Source organism: Oxyura jamaicensis, chromosome 21 (assembly GCF_011077185.1).
Source record: "Oxyura jamaicensis isolate SHBP4307 breed ruddy duck chromosome 21, BPBGC_Ojam_1.0, whole genome shotgun sequence".
In the NCBI taxonomy this organism is placed as follows: domain Eukaryota; kingdom Metazoa; phylum Chordata; class Aves; order Anseriformes; family Anatidae; genus Oxyura; species Oxyura jamaicensis.
Window position 1 is genome coordinate 5,631,007 of NC_048913.1, and position 24,786 is coordinate 5,655,792.

The 24,786-nt window shown below is 43.5% G+C and overlaps 3 protein-coding genes and 1 long non-coding RNA gene across 5 annotated transcripts; 1 reads left to right on the top strand and 3 right to left on the bottom strand.

Moving 5' to 3' along the window:
- Nucleotides 1–3,186: 3,186 nt before the first annotated feature.
- Nucleotides 3,187–9,563, bottom strand: LOC118177318 (adenylate cyclase type 3-like). Its single transcript, XM_035344942.1, has 8 exons — nucleotides 9,526–9,563; nucleotides 7,702–8,800; nucleotides 6,270–6,404; nucleotides 5,859–6,033; nucleotides 5,341–5,439; nucleotides 4,439–4,530; nucleotides 3,788–3,925; nucleotides 3,187–3,651 (listed from the first exon to the last, which is right to left on the bottom strand). The coding sequence occupies exons 1-8, from the start codon at nucleotides 9,561–9,563 to the stop codon at nucleotides 3,328–3,330; spliced, it is 2,100 nt and encodes a 699-aa protein (XP_035200833.1). The 3' UTR covers nucleotides 3,187–3,327.
- A 607-nt stretch (nucleotides 9,564–10,170) lies between these two features.
- LOC118177299 (chymotrypsin-like elastase family member 2A) lies at nucleotides 10,171–15,309 on the bottom strand. Its single transcript, XM_035344915.1, has 8 exons — nucleotides 15,267–15,309; nucleotides 14,600–14,688; nucleotides 13,925–14,022; nucleotides 13,569–13,697; nucleotides 12,654–12,790; nucleotides 11,895–12,040; nucleotides 11,609–11,761; nucleotides 10,171–10,957 (listed from the first exon to the last, which is right to left on the bottom strand). The coding sequence occupies exons 1-8, from the start codon at nucleotides 15,307–15,309 to the stop codon at nucleotides 10,940–10,942; spliced, it is 813 nt and encodes a 270-aa protein (XP_035200806.1). The 3' UTR covers nucleotides 10,171–10,939.
- On the top strand, nucleotides 11,645–18,250 carry LOC118177300. 2 transcript variants are annotated; one of them, XR_004755750.1, is made up of 5 exons: nucleotides 11,645–11,655; nucleotides 11,969–12,143; nucleotides 13,934–14,040; nucleotides 15,876–15,925; nucleotides 17,707–18,250. It is a non-coding gene; the product is annotated as an uncharacterized LOC118177300 (long non-coding RNA). The 2 variants fall into 2 exon arrangements; XR_004755749.1 differs by lacking the exon at nucleotides 11,645–11,655 and adding an exon at nucleotides 11,677–11,800 and having other exon boundaries at nucleotides 11,965–12,143.
- Nucleotides 18,251–18,509: 259 nt separating this feature from the next.
- Nucleotides 18,510–23,663, bottom strand: KIAA2013 (KIAA2013 ortholog). Its single transcript, XM_035344692.1, has 2 exons — nucleotides 22,557–23,663; nucleotides 18,510–21,787 (listed from the first exon to the last, which is right to left on the bottom strand). The coding sequence occupies exons 1-2, from the start codon at nucleotides 23,542–23,544 to the stop codon at nucleotides 20,928–20,930; spliced, it is 1,848 nt and encodes a 615-aa protein (XP_035200583.1). The 5' UTR covers nucleotides 23,545–23,663; the 3' UTR covers nucleotides 18,510–20,927.
- Nucleotides 23,664–24,786: the final 1,123 nt, after the last annotated feature.

Below are 24,786 nucleotides of genomic sequence, written 5' to 3' on the forward strand. Positions count from 1 at the left end.
CTATTTAGTACTCTAAAGGCCAAACCCCTGGCACCTGGCTGCAGCTGGGCATTAATGGATGAGAACAAAAGTGACAATTGGGTTTCATTTGCTGACTGTCACCCCAGGAGGTGGGAGTATGCCAGCATGTTAATGGAAGGACAGAAGGGACTTGAGGGACAGGACTTCTGCATTCTGGGTGAATGCACCTGAATCACCCCAACTATTGTACAGCCTGGGATAGCTTTTGCTCTGTTTTTCTAGCAGTATCACCTAGGATTTTTGAAATGTCACTGGCAAGAATTTTGTGAAACTGATTAATTTACATGAATCATCTTTGTTTCCAGTTTCCCACCCCTCTCTCACTTTGACACCTTTCTTCAATAACAAACTCTTAACACCCCAAAAAGAAGTTCAGAGCCCAAAGGTTAAGTAACTTAACCAAACAAGCTGTTAGTGAAGTCAGCCTTGATTTTTCTTGCTTCCATTTCTGAGCCTGGGCCATAATAGACACTATCCTGAGTGTTCTGGAAGTTGTAAAAGTAGGGAATTGTCACCACCAAAGCAGGCTTGGGAGTCAGGACTTGCTGCTTTGCTAGGAGCCGGAAAACACTCCAGGATACATGCTCTTCTCTATTTCATTGTATTCATTTGCCTCCCTTTTTACTTGCTCTCCAGTTTCAAGTGCATGTTCCCTTTTAATGCCATGTCTTTAAAGGTCTGTTTTGCCCTTCTAGCTTCTCTGACCTTCTCCATCTCAATGATGTTCCCTTCTTTTCCTTTCACTGCTTTCAGAAGCTTCCCCTGTGACAAAGTTTGTGGTACTCAAGTAGTCTGGCCTCTTAACGTCCCCATAAAGGATGCCTTAAGGACTGTGAATGCAGCATACATCAGGTGGGTCTGTAATGACATCTGGCGTTCAATCTAGGAAAATGCTGATTATTGCCTCTCCCTGCTCTGGAGTTGTGAAAATTCAGAGGTCAGCAGGCTGGCTGAAGGGGGAAGCAGAGATTCTTGTTTCTAGATCTGCTAGGAGGACCACAACAGCTTCTTATTCAGACTCTGCATCTCATGTAACTCAGCTGCATGACTGGGGCAGGATGGCTAAAATAAACCCTTTGATCTTTATGGAAATGAGGTGTAGCCTGTGAGTGGTACTGGAGGAAAGTTTTGGATAAACTGGCTTCATAAGGCTGACTGGAAGAGGGGAAACATAACCCCCATTTTCAAAAAGGGAAAAATGGAAGACAAAGGGAACGACAGGCCAGTCAGTCTCACCTCTGTGCCTGGCAGGATCATGGTGCAGATCCTCCTGGAAACTATTCTAAGGCACGTGGATATTAAGGAGGTGATTGATGGCAACCACCATGGCTTCACTAAGGGCAGATCATGCCATACAAATCTGGTGGCTTTCTACAATGGGGTTACAGCATTGGTGGATAGGAGAAGAGCAACTGATGTCATCTACCTGGATTTGTGCAAGGCATTTGACGTTGTCCCCTGTTATATCCTGGTCTCTAAATCGCAGAGACATGGATTTGACAGATGGACCACTTGGTGGGGAAGGAATTGGCTGGATGGTGGCACTCAGAGAGCTGCGGTCTGTGGCTCAATGTCCAGGTGGAGATCAGTGACGAGTGGTGTTCCTCAGGGGTCAGTACCGGGACCAGTGCTTATTCAGAGCCAGGCTCTTCAGTCCAGAAAATGTTTCATCTTACCAAAAGCCAGTCTCAGAGGTAAGCCGGCCAACCTTCCAAAATCTTTGGAAACCAAGGCACCATATCAAAGCATCAACAATATACATATAAAGTAGCTCATCACTTCCCACTTCACCTCTGGATAGGGATTGTTCAGAGTTGAACCAAAGCATGTTTCATTAATAACACTAATTGCCATCTATCATCAAGAACACAGGGCCATTTTCTGCTATTTTCTAAATTAAAAATCCACACAGACGCCTCTGAAGAGATGAAGATCAGAACAGGCTCGATTTTCCATGCAAATAATTTGCCTCTGATCTTGACCCAGAATTTTCATAACAATTGGAGCCAGTGTGGGGCTCCTGTGGCTTTGAGCTGCCCCGCGGTACCCAGCTGTCCCTCTCCTTCTCCTCTGGTGGGTTTTCTTTCATGTCTGCTTGTGAGGGCATATGTGCACTTGAGGCATTTTCCTTCACTGACTTTGACATTTATCTCTGTTCCGAGTTTCCTGTTTTATCCTTATTTGATCCCACTTGCTGAGTGCTGACAGGAAGCAGATGAAAGGATTCCAGTCTTTCAGTATCCAAACTGGCCATCAACCTAGATAAGGTATTACAGTTGTTCTTATTAGCCAAGTGAGACCAGCCCTGAGATACCCAGACCAGCTTCCTCTGAAGCTCATAAAATTAATTTTATTTTAGGGAGGGAAAAATAATGTAGCTTTGCAAGCTTGGCTTCCTTTTAAATACATACCTTTATTTTACTTGCCTTTTGCAACTGTTAAGCACTGCCTTTTCCTCTCCCGGCAAAGGTTTAATGTGCTAATATCTTTCTCTTACATGGTAGTGCCCTACATCAGCTTGTCGGCTGGGAGAGGAGACAGGCCAAACCCTCTCCTGCACACTTTTGCTTCTGTTCCCTTCAGAATGATTCCCTCACTTGGGAATTGCTCAAAGCAGATGGATAACAGGATAGGGTTAATTATAACAAATACGTGCAGCCCAGTAATACATCAATTTAAATCTGTATGGAGTTTACTGATTGTACCGATCAGGAAGTAATTCAATTTTCTTTGATTTTTCTGAGTCAAGCCATACATAGAAGAGGAATTTACTATGCGCTGCTCATCACCGCAGAGGCATCTCTTATTAAGTTATTTAATATTGTTCTCAATTCTTTTGTTCCCTGAAGCAATGATCAAAAAGAGAAATTTACCTGTCCTCTTCTCCATCAGGGTCAGAGTACTTCCTCTTCTACCTACAGTTACACACGCTTTGCAAGCGGTAGCTTACAAAAGAGATGTAGAGGCCAGCTTGAAATAAATTGGCTCAGGTTCTGGAAGTGTCCTCACTACATCTGGACTTTGATGGTTAGATTCTGTGTCAACTACAAATACAAATCTGGAATAGCTGTACTGGGATGAAAGGAGTCACATTGCTTTTTGATGTTTTATCTACCATTTCTGCTCCTGCACTTTTGAAGGCTTTCCTTGCTCTGGGAAATCTTGCTATATTTCTACTGGTGTCTTAGTTGCTCATGTAAACTAGTTAAAAATGTGAGTTGTAGCTAAGAACAAAAGCTAATATTTAAAACAAACTTGTCTGCCTGGGGCAGTTGAGTTCCCCAGCATATGTCATTTCTTACCCTGTCACATCTCAGCTACAAAGCCTGGGAGAAACTCTTTTTTTCCTGTTACTTTAATATTGTTGTCTCCAAGCTGTGCCCTGTGTTCTACCTTGGCACCTTTGCCACCTTTCCCCAAGGCAGGAGAGCTCAATGAAGCAAGATTCCCCTGTATGTTCTGGCTTTGGTAAAAGCCATTCTTCTGCTTCCAGCTTGTGTCAGGGGTTGCACTGTCAGGGGTCCAGGCTGGTCTGGAACTCCCTCGAGGGTGACTGTCAGGGCTCTGCTCATCCCAGGACATTACAGGGCTCTGGTCGGTCAGTACTGCTCCCACAGTGCCTGTACTAAGCTGTAATGGAGAGGAACATACATCAGAGATTGTATTTGCACGCAGCAGATCCCTCTACGTACAGGACAAAGATGCAAGTTCTACGTATCTCAGCTATTAGTGAATGGCTCGCCCTGCTCAGCATTCACCTCCTTACTTGTTGGACGGATCCACGGCTACTTTCCATCTTCTTTTTCTTCGAAATTGCTGGATTCCAGTGACACACCAGGCTGTCATTTTGGACGCTATAGTTCTTGTTACCGAGGAGCCAGTAGGTTTTCATTTTCCCTTTGCCCTGGGACAAGAATAAGGAGAGAGCAGGGAGTGGCTATTTTTGGGGGATGTGAGGCAGAGCAGAGAATCACTGTGCCTGGGGCTCCTATTTGCACTGCATCTCTCTCTTGCTATCATAAGAGGCTGCTGCTTAGGAAAAGGATTGCAATTTGTATGCAGTTTTGGTGCTAGTATTTTATCCAGTGCAGAAAAAGGGCTTGCTGGCCACTGGCAGTATTTCTAAGGGTTTAAAATCAGCCTTACATCTGTGTCTTTGTAAATGAATCCTAACACCTTCACCTATATTCATGTGGTTCCATGCAGGGGCAGGCACACCACCTGTATTTCAAAGGACACAATAACATTTTTGCTTTCATTAGGAGAAGTAATGTATAGCCATTTCCAATTGAACTAGCAAGAGAACCTTGGTGCCGTGGCTAAAAACCAGCTTGCAACGCAGAGAAGAGCAATGGCCAAATCCATCCTATCCCATTAAGCTCCTTTACTTTTTGCAAATTTACAGAAAATCAGTTACCTTGACATCAATTTCTCCTCTCAGTTCAATTTCATATGCATCATCTGTGAGAAGGGCGTTGTATGTAGCGGAACTGATGTGGATCTTCTGCGCTAGGATTCAGAACAGAGCATTAGAAGGGAAGGATTCCCCTGTTCCTGGAGAGCACACACTAGTCCTCCTGCATTACCATCCCAGCATTTCTAATTCCTCTTTGGAAAATGTAAGGTTAAGGAAGAAGTACAAAGAAGAAGGAGATGCCCAAATGGAGGATGAGGACTGTTTTGTCTCCGTGACACTGCATGCAGATGTCGGTTAAACCACAGAAGCAGTTTAGGTTAACAGAACCACTGGCATGACTACGCAGTGCTGCATGGGGTGTCTGTACAACAGCACAGTAGAGCAGTACACGTATGTGGCATTGGTAGCAAAGGTAGCACAAAAAGCTGGGCCAAGAAAAACATATGCTGTCCCCTTCTGCATAGCCACAGTGTTTCTACCTAATGCCTTTGTTGTTCAAGTCCTTAAAATGAAACTCAGCTTGCCTAGTGCTATTCAGCACTTTTTACCCTCTTTTTCTTACTTCCAATCACTTCCAATAAATAGCAAAAGAGATAAAACTTTATTTGCCACAAGAATGCACAAGAGTTTCTCTTGCTTGTTTGATTAGTGTGTGTACAGGGATAGTGGGAGCTGCGGGTCATGCACATGCTTCTTAGATCTATGGGAATTAGTTCTCTAGCCTGGCATATTCCCCAGAGAATGCTCCTCCTCCTGTACAAACCTTTATTTCACACTTGGCCATGGCTGGTGCAAGGGGGTGTTAGGGGGTTTCCTTTCACTGCAGTGCCTAAGAGACACAGAGTGCAGGTGGGAGCCTGGCTGGTGCACGAGGAACATGTGAGTGTACTCGAGTCACTTACGCAAGCTGGTGGACTCCATGCGGGAGGCTGTGTTTACCGTGTCCCCAAACAGGCAATAGCGAGGCATTTTGTACCCCACAACTCCAGCTACGCAGGGTCCTGAGAAAACACAAGGCACAGAGATCCTAATAAGAGAGATGTTGAATGTAGACACCTTTGCTAGACATTCTGGATCCTCAAAGAGCAACAGGAATTGGGAATTCTCACTGCATCTAGCACCCAGCTATTTACTATTTATGAGAAGGGATTATTTGGAGAGAAGGGATCATTTGATTAGCTGTAGATAATTGGTGCTGATGACAGGGGAAGGTGCGCTTTGCCGGTACTGAACTGTGTCACAGCCCTTTCCACACTGATGTAAGCAAAATCATTTTGCTCAACTATTACTGCTGGAACCTGGAGAAATATTCATCCTGGTGTCCTGTAGGGAGTCAATGGCTAGTACAGAAATGTATTTTCTTCTCACGCAATTAGGCAGCATCCTGTTCTCTTTCAAGCCTCCACCTCAGGCCATGTACCTGTGTGTATCCCAGCCCGCAGCTGCAGCCTGCCTGTTGGCATATGAGGGATCACGACTTGACGAACTGCTGCCACCAGATCCAGAGACATTTTGGCAATCTCATCAGCGTGTTTAGTGCCGTTCCTCTCCGGCAGGCCGCTCACCACCATGTAGGCATCGCCAATGGTCTCCACCTGCAGGAAAGGGACACCTGTCTCCGAGTGGCAGGCACTAAGCTTTTCTTTCAAAATGAAATCAGAATAAAATGCATCTCAGCTATCCACACCTTGCTAAGCTGTGATGTAGGCCTGGGTGATAGGGGATCTTTGATTTCATGGCTTCTGGCCTGGTGTATTTAATATTCACCAGGGAACACGGTAAGTAGGTTTTCAGCTAGTTCTAGATTCTTTGCCTGCAAGTTTGTACTCACCTTATAAACATCGTAAGACTCGATCCTGCTGTCAAAGCAGACGTAGAGATTGTTGAGCATCTCAACAACTTGCAAGGGCGTGCAGGAGGCAGCAATGCTTGTGAACCCCACGATGTCTGAGAAAAAGATAGTCACCTGTCACAGGGAGAAGGAAGGCATGAAGTTAGCATCTCCAAGCAGTACAGACAGAGTCTCTGATGAGTTTGGGGATTTGTGAAATTCTGAGCAGAACAGCCTAAAGCACAGGCTGCATATAGAACCAATTTTGCTAAACTGAATAGATACAAACCTAAATTATCAAGCTCTGGCTCTGAATTGTTTCTATTACTTTGCTGGATAAAATATGCTTATTTCCTAAGTTTATCATCTGCACTTCTTGGAATACCTTGCATGAGATGGGAGACTGAAAGTCAAATGCTTTGCACCTTGTAAGCCGTCATCAACAGATTCCTTATAGAAGTAGAGCCTGGTTTTTTATTTTAAAGCAATTTGAACGGTGCTGATCAAGAGTGGTTATCTGTAAACAGACCGAGAAATTAAAAACTCAATTGCTACCTGATTTTTTTGTTGAATCAGGAAATATTAACTGGCTTTTGTTTCTCTTCAAATGATGTTCATCTATGTTATGATCAAATAACTTACAGAGAAATTTATTATATGTATTTTTAATCAAGTCTATAAAACAAAATACAACAGGAACCATAACTGAATTGAGGAAGGAAAATGTGTGATAGTTGGCAAAAAAATTAAGTGTTTCTTCTTTGTGCTGCCTGAACTGTGTTTAAACCAAAATAGTTCTTTTATTTGTCATTGGTAATACCAATTAATCTAGAAGAGCAACCTTTTCACTCCCTGCATTGGCTTAGCTATTTTCCATGTTGTGACTATTGTGAATTATAATTAACTGTGCAATTGCATGTTACTGTTTTGATTATGACACCTACAAATTAAATGCAAACAGTTATTGTTGCATTTCATAGCTGAAAGGAGCAGAGTGTCCAGGTGGAAAAGAGTGAAGAGAATTGCAATGGTTGTAGCATCAGCAACAGCCCGGGGGGCCGTGTTGAGCACTGGTGACTGCAGGCCTGCTGTGTACGTGGTCTAATGATGCTGGCTGGCTCTCATGAGTAGTCTCTTAAAACCAGGTAAGGCAATTTGCAACTATAGGCCTTTGACATCAAAAGCTATACTTCTGGAAATTTCAGCTCATCTTCCTGCCCCATCAGCCTAAGTAGCTGGGTACTTTAGAGCACATTGCACAGCTCTTTCAAAAACCCATAGTGAATGTTAGGATTTACATTCACACACATCTGCGGGTGCAAAAGCAGATTCCTCAAAATAGAGGCAAGGTGAGTGCTCTTTTTAACAAATGTTTCTCTACCCTGGGTGATTGCATCCTTTCCATTTGCTAATGTACAGACTCTAGATTTACCTGATCATAGTTTTCTGCCTCAACTTTTTGCCTTTTCCTTAACTGCTTGGCCACAGATTTTGGCAACATCTGGTGCAAGAGGTCCTCAGCTAGCTGCCTCTCCCGTTTCAAGTCTTGTGTCTTTTCCTTGAGGTTTCTGGCGTAGTTGTGTATCCATTCCATCATTTGCTTGAAGGATATAAGGATTATGGGGTAAACGAGGCAGGCCATCACTAGCAGGCTGATCTTAAGGCTCATTGTGAACAGGATTTCTGTAGATTTCTTGACAAGCTTTTCCTGTCCCTTCTGCAGCAGGCAGCTCTGCACGTAAAGGAGTCCATTTAACAAGGCTTCAATGGAGACAAATTCATCTGTGTGCAGGAATGGGATGGTAAAAGAGATCCCTTCGTAGTGAGTGAAATGAAATGAGAGATTGAAGTTATCCATCCAGCACTTATGTACATTCTCTGACGAGAAGATAGCATAGTTCAGAATGGTGGAAAGTTGATGCAAAGTGGTTTGGAAACTTGTAGATACCGGCATTAAGTGAGCTTTAAGCAGGGCTTCTCTTATTAGAAGGATGAGTTTAAAAGCTGCTACGTCTGCCCAGTCAGGATTGTATCTCATAGCTTTGAGGTTTTCATGGGGACTACTAAAAAGCTCCAGCAGTTCAGAGATCACTCTGGATAGCACCTGGGTGGCTTCAGTATCACCTGTACTATTGATTTTTTGTCTCACGTCAGTGATGTAAAACCTACAGATGGAGATTTTCTCCTTCTTGCATCGACAATTCTCACAGTACAGTTCTGCTTCGCTTGCCTTACAGAGGGAGTTTATATTCTCCAGTAGCTGATCAGCATGAAATGAGGTGTTCCTCTTACTTGCTTCTGGGACCAGCCAACTGCGCCTTTCTTCCTGCAGGAGAGAGATGAGGTGAACAGCCCAAAGGTTTTCACAGGAGGCAAGTTCCTGAATGGCCTTTTCTGTGTCTCTCCATATTCCCAAGTTGTTGCTCAAATCAAAAGAAATGGCTCCGAGAAGGCTGCAGAGGGAGACGGCGCATGCTGTCAAAATCCTTTGAACTGTTTTTCTACCACCAGCATTGGAGGAGTGAGAACATCTTTAAAAATAAAAAAAGAAAAGAAAAAAAAAAAAAAAGGGTGGGATGGGGGTGGTGGTGATGTCTGATCACTGAGGTGTTTTTTGAAGCTCCTGAAAAATATAGCTGGAGCAGGTAGTGATATTTAATAATGTGCATGTGTTCTGAAACAAAGTACTGAAGTACCAGAGAGTTAGCTGCATGTTTCAGAAAGACATCTTTTGTTCTATTTTTCCATCTGACATTTTGTTTTAATAGAAAAGGTGTGGTAAAGAGACAGCTCTCATGACAGTCTCAGAGCCGCAAAAAACACAGGAATTAAATCAGTTTTATTTCAAGGATTAAGACTGATAAAATAATTTGCTGCAGGTTTTATTCCCTGTGTAACTTCTATGCAGACCCTAAACACCATAAAAAATAGGCTCACAATTTCAATTACTGTGAACTGTAATTCTTGATTTTTTTTTAATCGAAGGAGATACCAAAACTTTTAGAATTTGTTCTTAATAGGAATTTCCAGAAGAGTAGTTTGTGTTGATATTTTAAAATAAGCTTAGATGTTTTTACTGTGGAAATATCTTTCATATTTCAAAAGGAAAATATTTCAAAATATTTTAGTTTTTAGTTTTATAAAATATTTATAATAGGAATATTTCAAAAGGAAAATTAATCAAATACCAGTTTTGTTTCAGTTTTTACAGAGGCATACGCATACCCAGTTATCACTATTTGAGCTTCATGATTACCTTTTCTCTCTTTCATTCTGCACATAATTCATATCCATCCTCTGCACAGCTAAGTAACCTCCAACAGTTTTGATTTTCAGAATTATTAATCATTTATAATCTTTCATTAATGTTAATCATGAAAACAACTGATGTTATGATGAAGCTGGTGACTCCTGAGTACCCCTGCAACCCTTTTTTCCCACTGAAAAGAACAAACCAAGGAACTTGGCTTCTGATCAATCTTTTTTTTTCTTTTTCTCTGCATAGTAGTGGTGACTGGGGGGAGAACCCTCCATGTTTTATTTATATTCAATACAATTTAATATAATTTATCTTGAATAAAATATAAATGTTTTTAATCCAAAGGTAACAAAAACAAAAATGTCTGACTGAAAGGAACCGTGAGCCTGGAAGAGCTTGTCAGTGAACCCAGACGCATTTATGTTCTCAGAATCAACTTCCAATCTTTTCCTTACTCTGTCCACTGCTAAATTTTGAATCACTCATCCTCCTTTTATAATCAATAATTTTGCTTTTGAATCTGCCTAAAAATTTGCCAGTAGGCGTAGAAAAACAACAAAATCTGCCTTGATTTTACATTGCCTAACTTTTATTGCGGTCAGAGGAAGATAAATAGGGGCTTGAATTTTGTGCTAGGTTAATGTCGTGATTCTGCTTGTGCTTTGAAAAAATAAAAATAAAACCCATTTACATCCAACTAAGTGTTGGCTGACAGCAACAATTCAGAGGTCTTCACCTGGCGTCTGAATTAACTGAAAAAGAACAATGTGGACACAAGGGAGAGAGGTCTGCAGCAATGCTGCCAGGGCAGCTGCCAGCACTTGCTGCTGCATTTTAAGATTCCTGTTGCTAAAACCCAGGATCCCAGGGTGTTAAAAACCTCTCTAAAAGCAGGCACTTTACAGCACTCCCACACTCACCTGCATTGACCTGCTTGTGCCCGCGCTGCCTTCCTGCTGGGCATTGCCACTTCTTGTCCTGGTGAGTCCTGCTCGCAGGCTTGATGGTCTTGTCTCCTGCCTGCCCACCTCCTCCTGCCCTGCTAGTTCCTTGCTTTCCCACCGCTCTGTCCCTAGAGTTCATCCCATGGCTTTCTACTCTTCCTGGCGCCCATCTTCTTCACAGCAGGCTGGCATCTTCCCCCAGGTGAGCATCAAGCTCCAGCCCAAGGCAGGGGAAAAGCTTTAAAAGGTCTCTAGCATTATTGCTAAATACAGGCTCTGGTCTTGCCAATACACGAGAAGAATTGACAGGGACACGTGTTTTTCTTTCATGTTGCAAAAATAGTGTTTATTGCAGAGTTAAAAGAATAATTTCCCAGCTATTTGTGATCAAAGGTGTCATGATTATGTCTTTATTCAAACTGTTCTCCTTCTTGGCACCGATCTGATCTGTCATCCAGTTCTCTGGATTAGTTGCTTTCCATAACCTACAAAAATGTAAAATGAGGCAAAAATCAGATCACAAGAGAGATGAATTTGCGAATAGTGTATGTTGCTTCCAGGATGCAGCATTTAAATAACTGAAACAAGATTTTTTGCTCCTCATTCACACTTTAAATTAAGGTCTATATTATCTTAAAGAATAATTGTTGCTCCAGACTTGAGCAGCATGTGCTGCCTTCTAGGATGCAATTGTTGCAATCAGTGTTATTGATAATACAAATGTAAGTAATCGCTTCTGAAGTCACAACAAAAAATCTTTTTCTAACGATAAATACGTCTGTAGTCTAAAGGGAAAATGCATTCCTAACCACAGAGACTTATTTAAAAGTAAAATATAATTTGGGTAACTAATTTCAAAGAGGATTATGTATTTTTGCTCAGGGAATTGCTTCTGTGCTGGTAAGGGCTTGTCTACAGAGACAGGTTACTGGTGTGTAAAGTATCATTTAAAAGTGATACAGTTCCCTTAGTAGGTGGCAGAAACGTCAATCAGAGATAACCTGAATAATTTTTCAGGTGCTTTTTCTCTAGAAGACACACCTTTAAAACATCTTTTTCTCCTCTGGGTCCTCCAATAATGACCTTAGAGATAGCTAAGAGTCTGTATTCCCCAGTAAAAACGCATAGAGCCTTACTTGCTGGATCCAGCTGTTGTAAGCAGAGACCCGAGTGAAGACAGAAGGTTTCCGATAGTAGTTGCAGCCAAGAGAAGAGCCGAAGCTGACAATACCGTGCACTTCCCATCTGCCATCAGCACCTTGACAGTTCAGTGGGCCACCAGAGTCCCCCTGAGAGGAAGGGGGATAATAGATAATTGTGGTCACAGTGTGAATAGTTCTTCCTTCTGTTTTAAGCTTTCCTTCCCATCAGGCCTGTTTGTGTCTGAAACCAGCCCCTAAGAATGCTGTTCTCTGGACTCACATTACAGCTGGAGGTGATTCCATCTCCACCAGCGCAAACCATGTTGGTTTTCACTGTGCTTCCCCACCAGGCAGGCCTGGAACAAGTTGCATAATCCACCACCAGCAAAAGACCTTGCTGCAGTTCATCTGGAAGAGCTCCGTTTGCTGTGAGGGGATAGAAACAAAGGAGTCACGATACCATGGCGCTGAAGGAAGAACAGAAGTGCATCGTTAAGTTTCTCTCAGGATATGGACAATATTCCTCCAGGTAAGAAACTCCATATGAGCTGTATAATCCATTCCTTATATGCATTCTTTCCCCAAAAAAGGCTGTAATTTACTAATGACTTAAAAACATCTCTTTGTTAGAGAAATAAAGGGCTGTTCTTTGTTTGGAAGTTTACAATTTACTTATCTCTCTAGGAATTGCCTCTTGAGTCAAGCTAACACTTCTGCTGAAGAGGTTTTTCTTTATTTCTGTTCCCTTATTTGTGTTTTTAGTTATTCAAAAAGGTATATTAGGACTAGAAAATTCATGCTATTAATGTTTATTAGAATAGTTTCTGAAAGCTGAGTGTAGGGCCCCCTAGTGCATTACTAGCTCAATTACAAGCAAAATAGATGCAGGGAAAAATCGTAGTGTGGGTGAAGTGGGGCCTGATCAACTTGGGGTCAAGGGGATCTTGAGCAGCACTGAACACCTTTTTCTAGTTAGTTCCAAAGGAGATGGCAGTACTGAAAGATTTTGTTTCAGTTTTGCAAATCTCCAAGTACTTACTCTGCAGTCTTCCCCATCCTGTCACGTAGCAGGCAGTGTTGGAGGACAGGGTGCTCTGTGCAGCAGGGAGGCAGGCCAGCTCAATTTGATCACTCAGGCTGACGTGTGCAGTGAGTTTGATCAAAGCAATGTCATACCTGTGATCACATGCGCATATATGAGAATGGAGAAGGCAAGGGGTGAAGAGGATTGCAAATAGTTAAGACGTAGCGGCACAAATACGTAGCTGTTGTTGTTCAACACTTTGCCTATTCCAAAGGGAGCAAGGAGGCTACTGCATGAATAGTAAAGATTCCCCCATCCTTAAAGTTGTGGGGAAACCCATACACTGGAAGACCTTTCCCTACAGAACTGTCCACTTTGCTGCTAGCAGCTTTGTGGAGCTTTTATAGGTTTTCTTCACCAAAAACAGGCGCATGTGTGAGGACTGACTCCAAGCACCCAGAAAGTGAGGCAATTTCTTTGCTAATGCATTCATCCTGCAGGAATGCACAGGAGTCCTTCAGCAACAAAGATTTAATTCAATTTAACAATAATTCTGTGTTTATGCTATTCATATGAGAACTTCAAAGTGTTATTTAAATTGATCGATCAATTAATTCCCTTCCACAGTATGAAAGAAATTATTGCATAGAACAACAGTATCTCAGCTAAACATAAACATGCACAATGGCACCTGAAAATACAATTAGTCAATAATCAATTAATACTGCCAGTTTCTTCTCTTGAGGAGGAAAGGTACGTACTGGAGTCTCAGCTCTCCTCTCTGAGCAAAGGTTTAGAAATACCATTGTAAGCTGTAACAGGAGACTCTAAACATCTGTTTGGCTGCTACAGCTCAGGGTAGGTGGGATTCAGTCAATTTGATTTTTGTCTTGCATCTAATATGTGAAAAAATACTTTCCACCAACTTACCCATTTGCAACGTTGTATGAATTCCATTTCTCATGGACAATGATTTTTTCTGGAAAAGCTGTGACAGATCCTTTTTCCTCTTCTGCCAAGTTATATTTTCCAAGAAGTACCCGATATTGCCTGGTAGAACTGGACAAGAAAAGGACTAACAGTTATGCAGTTACCAGCTTGCTGCTTAGTCATCTGCACCTTAGCCACCTGAGATATCAGTAAGGCTGTTAAGACTGATTATCTTAAGATTGTAGTCTCACATCACACACATGATTTGGCTGGAGCTGAGCCAATGTCTGAGTTATTTACTAGGGACAAGGCATTGTATGATGGGCTTAATACTCATTTAATCTCCAATGATTTACCTGATGCAGTGTGCAGCTGTCATTACCCAGTTGGTTGCAATGAGGGTTCCTCCGCAAGTATGATACCATTTGCCACTTGATTGGTATTGAAGGGAGGCCTAGGATCAACATATCAAGTAAGGTTTGGGTTTTTGCTTGCTCATTTTTCATTGTTGTGCTTTCTTCCTGCACCCATTACACAATTTACCAGTTGAAAATGGTGGGAATTTTTAAACAAGAAGAGTTTCTAATTCCTGTCCTCAGGTTTCCCTCCTTCCCTATCATCCAAAAATTTGATTTTTATAATGTTGTTTTTTTCCCAAAGCTCTCTCTAAGTCTGGTCCAAATAAAGCATTTCATTTGCTTCAGAAAGCTATTTGTTAACCATATACAACTACGCTCCAGTAGGTATTGCACTTTCCAATGAATTTTACAATTTTCTTGCTTAAATATGGCATAGTGCCCTAGTCTAACGCAATAACATGAAAGCCTTTCTAACCAGCAAGAGGTGGCACATTCAGAGCTTTCTTAAATAGACTGGTAATTTTGAGATTGATCAGAAGGTAATATTCAAAACCTAAGACATGACAGATAAGATGCACTGATCAAATGAAACATAAGACCTGGCTTTGTTCAGCCATGTTGTGTGAGGGCATCACAGCTCTAATTGTTCCAGAGAAGCACAAAATGACTAACCTGCCAGGGCCAGCTGTACGGTATTGCATTTTCCCCTCCAACAACTCTAGTCACAGCAGGTGGGAAGGCAGGTACCCCACAGCCAAGGGCTAGAAGACATACAAAATAGGATGTGTGATTTATAAGTAGCAACTTAAAAAAAAAAAATCTAAGGGAGGTTGGTTTTGTTTTTAATAACTGTTCATACAGAACATTGCATGGCACAAATATAGGCTATAATTTGATGTGATACTGATCAAGATATAGCCACCTGTCAAGACTGACCGATGTTATATAAAGTCTGTCTGTTTTCTGACAGTAACCAAATCATGTCGGCTTAACCAAATTCTCAAGAGTCAATTGAGATGCAGCTCCTAACAAATGCAAAACAATTTGATGTGGATTAACTGTATTTCAGTGTATTCAAGCTATGTAAATTAGCTTTTAATTTGCTACCAGATGAGAGCAGTAATGCTAATTGAGCTCCTATAATATGAATAGAATAACATAGCACCTAGTTGCTGTTTTCAGAAAACCTTTTAATTAACCACCTATGCTGTATTTCATTCTGCTTTGTTGCAGAATGTCTAATAACCACCCCCCCCCCCCCCCCCCAAAGAAAGGGAAAGTTGCTATTAGATTTTAATTCATTATTCCTTTAGAACTAATACTGAAATTGAGTACAGACCTGCAGCTGCCAGAGTCAACACGGCAAAGAGAATTCCAAGCATGATGCAAGTTGGCTTTATGCTGCAGGCTCTGCTTTGCAAACTATTTTATACGTTACCATTTATCTCTAGCGTATGACTTAAAATGCAGTGTTATTCCAATACCAATGGAAAAGTTGTGTAACTGTGGGATAATTTTTTATATGCACAAATGCTTAAGAAAAAATCAAACAAAAGAAAAAGAAAAAACAGGAACCAAGTTTAGATGGACCTTGAATCCAGGCTAAACATACAACTTTGGTTAAAAAAAGACTTCAACTAAGTTGCATGTAATCTGTAGCAGCTGTTTGCTTTCCCATTGCCTTGAAATTTCATCACAAAGGTGTTTCTAGAAAGAAAATGTTAAATGAGTTATTCTAACTCTTGATGCAATAACACTATCTGACATTTCAGGCAGTGATATATTCAGACACGTCAGCAGGGTTGTATTGAATGATCTCCTGAGGCCTCTTCCGGCCTTAATTATTGTATGATTATATGATTACTTGAAAGTTTATTTTATTCTGGATTATTTTGTGACTGAATAGCAACTACCGCTTTGTACTAACTGGAAAACCTGTATTTTCTAGACCAAGTTGCATGTGTTTTAGCATGCCATATTTCTTCAATTAAACAAACTGTAAGCACTTTGGAGGGAATACTAGAGGGCACTGGGAACCATAGGAGGTCTCTAGAGTGCCCTGGAAAGGTTCTAATAGGTGCTAGAGCCCACTGGAGAGCCCTGAAAGGACTTCCAGGGGTCCTGGAAGTCCTCTGGTGTGCACTGGGAGGCCTCTAGGTCTCTCTAGGGTGCACTGGTGAGCACTGGGAGGTTTCTAGGGTGTACTTGGAGACATCTAGGGCAGCAAAGATTTTACAGGGAGGATTTTGGGAAGCGATAGAAGGCACTGGAAGGCCTCCAGGGGACACTAAAGTGTACTGCAGGGCCAGGAGACGCCTCAGGGCTGCACTGGGAAGCCTTCAGGGCATCCTAAAGGACACTAGGGGCCACTGGGAGGCTTTCAGGGGTAGACAGAGCACACTGGGAGGCCCTGGTAGACGGGCACAGGCTTTAGGGTGGACTGGAGATTCACGAGGCATTTAGTGAACACTGAAAAGCCAATACGGCACCCTAGTGGACACTGGAGAACCTTGCAAGGCATCTAGCTGGCACTAGAGCACACTGTGGGGCCCTGAAAGGACTTGAGTGTGCCCTAGAGCATGCTAGAGAGCCCTATGAGGCCTCCAGGTGACAGTAGATTATAGTAAGTGTCCTTGGGATGCCTCTTAGGTGCAGTAAGAGGCTCCTAGGGCACCTGAGAATGCACTGGAGGGCATTTTGTAAAGGGGCATGTTGTAAATTAATTACTGAACTTTTTAGATCAATGCCTTGACATCAGCACTTATCACTTTGTATCTTTTTTCTTCTACAACAGGAATTTTTCATCATCTGTCACAGTTACAGCCAGGTACCGTTCACCTGAAAAAAAATGTTACTGGTTAAAAACCAAACATCTCTACCCCAGAAGTCTGTGTAAAGGGCAAACTTATTGAATAGAAACAAATATTTAATGTCAGTTCTATAACCGCAGTTGGATTTTTTTCCTCTACATATAGACAAAACTAAAGGTTTCCAAAAAGCTGAAATGAACCTATTATTTAATGTTAATATTAACAAGCAGCAAAATCCATGATTTTCATAACTTCCATTCAGCAGTAGGTACTGATTTGGATGAAAGGTGCCTGGAGCATATATGTGGAAGGCAGAAGTATATAATGCTTTGCTCTTTTGTCTGCCTCTCAGGACTGTATTATCCTACCCAAACAATAGCACTTGAGAAAGCTGCATTCTGAATTTCAATGGAACCAACCAAACTCTGTTCTGGCATCTTGTATTTATTATGTGACAAAAATAAAAATCAGGAATGACAAGCATAGAAATGAGATTATAAAAATAAAAATCAGGAATTAGTTGGCTATCTTTGTAACATCTGAATTTACACATGAAACAATGTACTGGGCTTCCAGTTTTAAGTTCCATATGTCTTTCTGTATCCTATATTTCTACTCTCTTCACTGAATACAATTAAAAAGTGTACATTTTGGATGTTCAGTTACCATCTCAATTTTCCTGTTTCGTGGGTATGGTCTTAAACATGGTGTTGTGTTTAGTGTTTTAAACATTTCTGCAATCATTTCTTAAGTAACCTGCTATCTTATGTACTACAGACAGAGAAACCCCATTTTGTCTTTCTGTTCCTTTTTGGCATTGTAAAGGTATTCCAAAACAGTTATTTTATTACATGGTAGGGAGGTTAATAAGAATGACAGTAGTTTTAATGTAAAACCCCCTCAAACATTTTTTTGTTGTAGTTGTTCCATTCGTACTTTATGTAACAACTGCTTATCCATCTTTTGCAGGTCTAGTCTAAATAAGTTGAAGTATCTTTCTTGGACTCAGTGGACATCATACTGTTGGCAGCAGTGCATCGAAAACCTCAGCCTCCAGCTGATACCAATATGGCTTTGTAACAGCTCCCTGGAAGCTCTTAACTCCATGCCAGCTATTTCACAGAAACTCCGCAGTTCCCAGGACTTCAGGAAGAGAGAGCACAGGAACTTCTGGTATGTTCTGTTAAAGCATAATAACTAATATATCTGTTAAATATACTTAACGTACAATTACTTATGTACTCTGTTGCTTCACTTCTTTCAATCTATTCCCTTGTAGGGTAGTAAACATGCTAGACCAATTAGTAATTGGAGCAGTCTGCAGACAAGTAACAGATATAAAAATCTACTTTTCTGAGGGAGGTTTTTCATCTGAGACGAGACAGTAACCTATTTAAAAATCTGAAGTTAAATCCTGCCCCAGCTTTTCACTGGGAGCACCATACGTGCCATATTCATTTCTCACTGGATGGCCATTAAATCTGCTGCTTGGTTTTTCTCTGGGTCTATTTTTATGTGTTCTTAAAAGTTAAGCTTGGCCTGCATTCTTCAAGATGTAACTGTTACTTTCCAGCTTCCACCTTCAAAAATGTTTCCTGCTTAGCCACATTTATATATTGTTTTTTACACTGTATTTTTTTTTATAACCAAACACTTCCATAGCTGACATGGGACAGAGGTGTAACATAAGGCTCTACTTGTTCTAACTGGCCAAGAAAAGGGAAGGAGATAATAAATCAAAACACAAACAAACGAAAAACACACTTTAGTCATCAGGTTAGACTAAAAGGTATTTATTTAGAAACAACAGCTTTGGTATTTGAAAACCAAACAACCTTTAAATCACTAGTAAGTGAGATGTCTCCCCCCATAGCCAAAACAAATCAATGCACAAAGTCTCAATATGCTCAGAATAGGAAACCTGCAGATTAGCATTTCCAAGTGTAAGTCCAGAAAACAATTTCCTTAAGCTGATTTTGCACTCTACAATCATAAAGGCTGAAAAATGTTACCTGCACTTAGATATCTACAGTTCAATTGACTGACTTGTTACTGAACTGGAGGCAAAATTATTAACATTCTTCCCCAACCCCCCCAAGCAATAAATTAAAAAACGTATACCAGAAAGGAAGTTACACTAAAGTTTTCTAGTTAACTCTCTGATGGGAATCATCATTCTTTATTTTCCTGTGGGATTAAAAAAAAATCAAAATATCAAAGGATTCGGTATATCTTCAAGTATTTTCACCAAATGGATTACTCTTAGGGAACACAACAGCTTACAAGGAAAAAGAAACATCTGTTATACAAGCTTCTGGGATAAACTCTTGAACAACCACATGTTCCAAGTCTCAATTCCTTTCTTAACAAGGCACAAAAGGATTGTTGCTTTCAAAAGGTCCTTGTTCTCAGCTGCAAAATTGTCAGATGTGTTGTGCAAACGGAGGCTGAAAGCAGGACTAAGTTCACTCTGACACTGGGATATTCCCATTCAATTAATAAAACAAGGTGCTATTTCAACACCATTAATCTTGCTTACTGCTGTGGAGATTTTGAGCTTCAGCTGGCTTCCACTTCATCCCTGGTTTTGAAATTGAATTCTGCAACATCTTCATTTTAAGTAGGTCTAATTAAGACCAGGCAGCAGACTTGTTTGCTGTACACTGCAAGGCTTTTTGCAATTTCAAGAAGGAAGAGTAAAGAGTTAAGTCAGCCCTGGCATGTAGCTATGAAGTTTCTTACCATTTCAGAAAATAATGTCAGGGACAGTTACCTGTGGTCACGGTTACCAAGTTATTTTGTAAAAGGCAGAAGGCTAGTCTTGTAAATGACAAAGGCAACCAGATAGCAGTGAAAAAATGACATAATTTTATAATTTCAAGGGAACATTTCAGGATGCAGCTGTATACACAGTAATTCAAATTACTTCCTTACCACTTCCTCCTTTTGCACTGAGGTTTCATCATCATAGGCTTGCAACTTCAGTTGCCTTTGATATACACATCTTTTCTACCCCTTCCTAGGTTAGTTTGTCTAGCCATGAGCACCTTCCATCTCATTCTTTCAATGGATAACTGGTATTCAGACCTGCTGGGATCAGGCCTGGTTTGCAGTGCTCAACATTACAAAGCCAGAGAGCTGACAGGAAAATGGCCAGCTCATCTTAGACACCACTTAAGCACTGACCATCATCCAGCACCTTTTGCCCAGCCCTAGGCAAAATTTTATTTGCTTTTACGATTTGGATAAACAGGGCATTCGAACCCTGAATTTTTCCTCTGACAGCTCTATTTAATTATGTCTTTAAAAAAAAAAAAAAAAAAAAGGCCAGATTTAGCTGTCCAACCCTAAAGAAAGATCCCTCTGAACAAGGTTGCCTGCTCACATAACAAATCCAGTCTTGTTCTTCATTTCTGCTCTGTATCAACAACCAGAAAGTACCAGTACCGAGAGCAGGAATTGCTTGTCTAGTGTCTGTTCTGTACTAAGTTTTTACTAGCAACCACCTTTTCTAGGCAACTCAAAGCAAGCATGCAAGCATTTCAAATCTTTTGCACCGAAGTGAGAGATGCTTGAAGTCAGAACCTCCAACTCACAGTAAATGCACTCAGTGCTTTTCTCAAAGCCGCACTTTCCCAAAGTGATGGTGGTGATGTGGCATGATGGAGGACTGCAGTGTCTGCATAAACATTAACCAGTAGTCCCAACAGTTCAGCACCTTGACCTAAGAACTCGAGTTTGCATTTGTGTTCTCATGTGTCAGGACACACGCTCAAACCAGGCAGACAAGCGTGCACATCTCCCACAAGGCAGTAAAAGGGATGCGTAGCAGTGCTCTCAAAAGCACTCCCATACAGCTTAACGAGAAACATTCTCGAGGGACACAGCTGCAACTGCTTGCTTAAATACAAGCTATGTCCTACACCAATGTGTGGAAAAATGACAGAAAAGTTGCATCTGCCTTATCTGCAGCCTTATGAATGTTTAAGGACTGATAATGAATTTATCTTTTCTAATATTTGTGAGCCCTACCGCTCCAATCCCTGCCCTAACCCTACTTCTTGCAAGAAGAGGTCACAGATCACTTGTTGCAAGAGAGACTGAAAAGCCTCGCAGAGAGAACCTCCCTAGGCACAGTTGACAAGAATAGATTGGTGACATTCAGAAGAGAACAGCCAGAAGCAGCAGCCTTACACCTTACTCCTGAACAGCGGCTTGGCTCCTGGCCCACAATATTCATTGTAGATGAGCTTGAACAGAAACAGGTGAAACAGTGTGATCAAGGAGGCCACGCTGAACCAGAACAGGAAGGGTAAGCCTGGGTATTGCTTGGCCATGTGTTCCTCGTGAGCCAGAATAGCTTTTAGATGAAGTGTGTGTCTCAGGTCCTGCAAGTGGACCAAATCTGTCGATATATAAAGCAGTGGTGTGATGGGCTGAGTCACCATGACGGGGAACGTATGACCTCGTGCCTCTGAGGTCAACTCCACTGGCTCATTCATACAGCCTGCCTCACACGCATAGAGTCTAACTGGCTTGTCTTGGAATTTCACAGACACATGCAAGAAGGGCTTTCCTTCAGCATCCAGCAGAACTGCGAGGTTAATCAAATCCTTGTTGTAATGGATCCCACGTAAGGAATAGCTGTTATGAAGTACATCTGGGTCAGCCTGAAACTGAAGATGGTTTTCTGTGAACTGCAGACCTCCAAAACTAAGCACCATGCCCTGCATAAGTCCGTGGACCCCAGCTGCCACAAGACCCTTACATCCCCGTTTCTGGAGAGTTAGCTTCCACAGGTCCGAGAGCTGCAGGATCTGGGGGACACTGGTCAGCTTCGCCGGCCACAGGTTCTCTGCGTGCATGGTCGCATGGCCACTGAAGCAATGGTCAGCATAGTTCAAGCTGGCTTCCATTTTTTCTCTGTCCTCACTGCTAATGACCGGATCTAGCAGAGGAGCTGGCATGCTGGACAGCATATAGTAGAGGGTCATGTTAACAGTCTCACTCGATGGTGTATGTGCATCTGTGATCTTTCTCATTTCAATGCCTGTAATAAATGACAACAACCAAGAGTCAGAGGACCACACGTGAATGACGTTAACTAGGAGAAAAAAGTTCAAATGTGCATGCTACGTGATGTTGTTCAATACACAGATGTTCTTTATTAACATCAAAGAAAACTTCAGTGAAATGCCTCCTTGTATTTTTTTGGCTGCTCCTACTGCTTTGAGACTGAAAGCCAAGCTCACACTGAAAGCAAAGCTACTTTGATATATCCACGGATGCCCTGCAGAGCTGTCACTGTGACTCTGCAAGAATCATCTGTCAAAGGACCATCTTTTTTTTTTTTTAATAGCTGTAAAATACCAAGCCCTACATCACTTGGGCAGCTACTCTTTTATGCAAGGCCGTGAAAATCTTATTTCAAGAAAAAGCACCCTTGAAGTATCAGCAGGACAATTCTCCACTTCCAAGGAGGAGTTTAGAGAGTCCTTTATGCTATAACTGGAAGCCAGCTCTATTCCCAACTTACAGCTGGCTTGCTGGGCATGAAAGCCAGTGCATCCAAAGCTGTGATTAGAAATGTCCTTCTATCATTTTATTTATTTAGTAAGGATGACTCCGGTTCTTAAGCTGGATGACTCTAGGTTCCAAACTAGGAACTCTGTTTTCTTATTCCACAGCATCCCTTATGGCTCCTGAAAGAAACCTCTCAAAAAGAGTGGGGCCTCTGGAAACCTTACAGGAACCAGGTCACTGAGCTTTCTGCTCTCATCCACAGTAATTGTTTGGAAGTCAAGCATCACTTCCCTTACCTGAGATGAACAGGTCTGACCAGGTCTGCTGATGCTCCTGGAAAAGATCTTCCACCCCCATCTGCATCACCTCCAGCATCTCTTTCTTGGCCGACTCCCTCAACTTGCTGAAGGTCTCCTCCAGCCTGGAGACTTCGATGGGCTCCGAGGTGTACACCACAGAGAGCACAGTTTCGTCAAAGTGAGATTTGGGTGCCACCTGCACCCGGCTCACGAGCTTCTTGGCTGCCACTACCATGAGAACCACCCTGGAGCTCCCGGCCAGCAGCAGGCGACCGGAGGAGAGCAGGAACTGCCGCTCCTCCACCTTCTCCACACTGGTAGCGAAGCGGCTGCCCAGCGAGGGCGTGGACGCCGGGCCCGCCGCCTCGAAGGCGACCACCCTGTCGGTGGGGTTGGCGACGCGGATGCGCTGCAGGTAGAGGTGCGGCCGGCTGCGGTGGGCCACCACCTCCTCCCGCACCGTCACGCACTCCCCGGGGCCGCCGCTCGGCCCGGGACCCGTCAGCACGCAGCGCACCCTCCGCACGGCTCCGTCCCGCAGCGCCGCCTGCGCCGCCCGAGCCTCGCCTCGTCCCCCCAGCGCCCTGAGCCTCACCAGCGCCGGGTACTCGGTGGGCAGCGCCGGGCCGCCTCCGTTACCCGCCGCCCACACCCAGAGCCGCCCGGCGGCCACGTCCAGCAGCAGGAAGCCGTTGCCGGCCAGCGCCAGGCCCGCTTTCGGCCCGCCGCCGCCTTCCTCCTCCTCCTCCTCACCGCCCGGCAGCGGCAGTGCATCGCCGCGCTCCGCCTGGCCCCTCCAGGGCCCCGTGGCCGCCTGCAGGCAGAGGGCGGCGGCTCCCCGGGGCTCGGCCCCTCGCCGCCCGCCGCGCCGCGCCCCCAGGTACCAGAAAGCGACGAGGAGCAGCAGCAGCAGCAGCAGCAGCCGCCGCGCCCAGCTGCTGGACAGCAACCCCGGCAGCCCCTTCAGCCGCTGCTGCAGCCACATGGGCGGCGGGGCGGGGAGGCCCGGCCCGGCCCTCCCCCGCAGCGCTCCCGGCCCCGCTCCCGCCGCCTCGCAGCTCCCCTCACGCCGCCATCGCCCGGAAGCTCCGCGCCGTGCGGCGCTTTGCGACAGTGGAGCCGCGCCTCCCGCCTCCACCCCCCTCACAGGAGGCGCCTGGCGGCAGCCCCAGTCCCCCCCCCCCCCAGAGTTTGTGAGGGAAAAATGGCCCCGGCCCCCTCCCCAAAGGACTCCCAGGGTGCTTTTCTGACAGGAAAAGACCGGAGTTTTCCCTCATTTCAGTGGCAATTTGGTCGCATTCCCACAACACAGCCGAATTTGGGAAAGCCACACAACTGTGCTCCCCCAACGTGTTCCCCACTGCGTAGTGAGCAGGAGAGCGAGCTTTGTGGAGTGGCCAGGGCCTTCACGTCGCGCCAAGGAAAACTTTGCACTCCGGGCCGCTCTCAAAAGACAGTAGCAAACCCCACGGAAAGCCTGTGGGTTAGGATGAAGTGTGAAATTCCTGCCCAGCCAGAGCCAGGGAGGCAGCTCAGGGAACAGGAGCAGAGGAGAGGCTTTCCTGTCTTCGTCCTGCTAAGGAGATGTTTGATTTTTTAAGGGTGTTTGTTTTTGGAGGGGGACATTGGACTCAAAATGGTGAGATCTTGCCTCTTGCACACTTCAGTGGTACCGGTGTTTTCTCCAGAAGGTGGGGTGTGAACAGAGGCTGCCTTACAAACTGAGCTCTGCTCCGCTCAGTTTTTAGGAAGTTGCAGCCCTGCTCGGAGCACGTGTTGCACGTACTCACAGGCACATCTGCACTGGCAGCTGCCTCTGTTTAAAAAGACAGGCAGCCGACTCCAGCCAGAGCGCACAAAGCAGCACAAACATAGAAACAGGAAAAAAATCTGCTCGCTGGGTTGGCATAGCTACAGAAGGCAAACAAAGCTGTCACATAGGGACAGACCGAGTACGGCACTATGAACAATGATGCATTCATGATTTTTGGTGTGCAAAACTGCTTTCATTTTAGAATGGAGAGATTTAACGCCCTTAAAATGAGAAACTTAACGCTTCTAAAACTCTAGACTGAGTCACAGACCTTGGTCTTTGCTTTGTAGATGAGGGGTTGAACACCTTTGCTGTGGCTCCCAGCTTAAATTGTAGGGGCTGCTGAAGATTTAGCAAGGGCTTTTTCAGGGCTTCCAAAGTACAGAAGAAATCTAAAGTGAAAGTGTGTTCGGT

Bases quoted from the DNA above. Each gene is read 5' to 3' on its own strand.
- LOC118177318 (XM_035344942.1), bottom strand. From the start codon at position 9,563: ATGGATATGAATTATGTGCAGAATGAAAGAGAGAAAAG. The intron at 3,926-4,438 runs GTAACTGATTTT...TTCTTGTCCCAG, and splicing joins GAGGAGAAATTGATGTCAAG to GGCAAAGGGAAAATGAAAAC. The intron at 3,652-3,787 runs GTAAGGAGGTGA...TCTCCATTACAG, and splicing joins GCCGTGGATCCGTCCAACAA to CTTAGTACAGGCACTGTGGG.
- LOC118177299 (XM_035344915.1), bottom strand. From the start codon at position 15,309: ATGCTTGGAATTCTCTTTGCCGTGTTGACTCTGGCAGCTGCAG. The intron at 12,791-13,568 runs GTAAGTTGGTGG...ATGTGATCACAG, and splicing joins TCATACAACGTTGCAAATGG to GTATGACATTGCTTTGATCA. The intron at 12,041-12,653 runs GTAAGTACTTGG...ATCCCCTCACAG, and splicing joins AGGATGGGGAAGACTGCAGA to CAAACGGAGCTCTTCCAGAT.
- KIAA2013 (XM_035344692.1), bottom strand. From the start codon at position 23,544: ATGTGGCTGCAGCAGCGGCTGAAGGGGCTGCCGGGGTTGCTGTCCAGC. The intron at 21,788-22,556 runs GTAAGGGAAGTG...CATTTATTACAG, and splicing joins GTCAGACCTGTTCATCTCAG to GCATTGAAATGAGAAAGATC.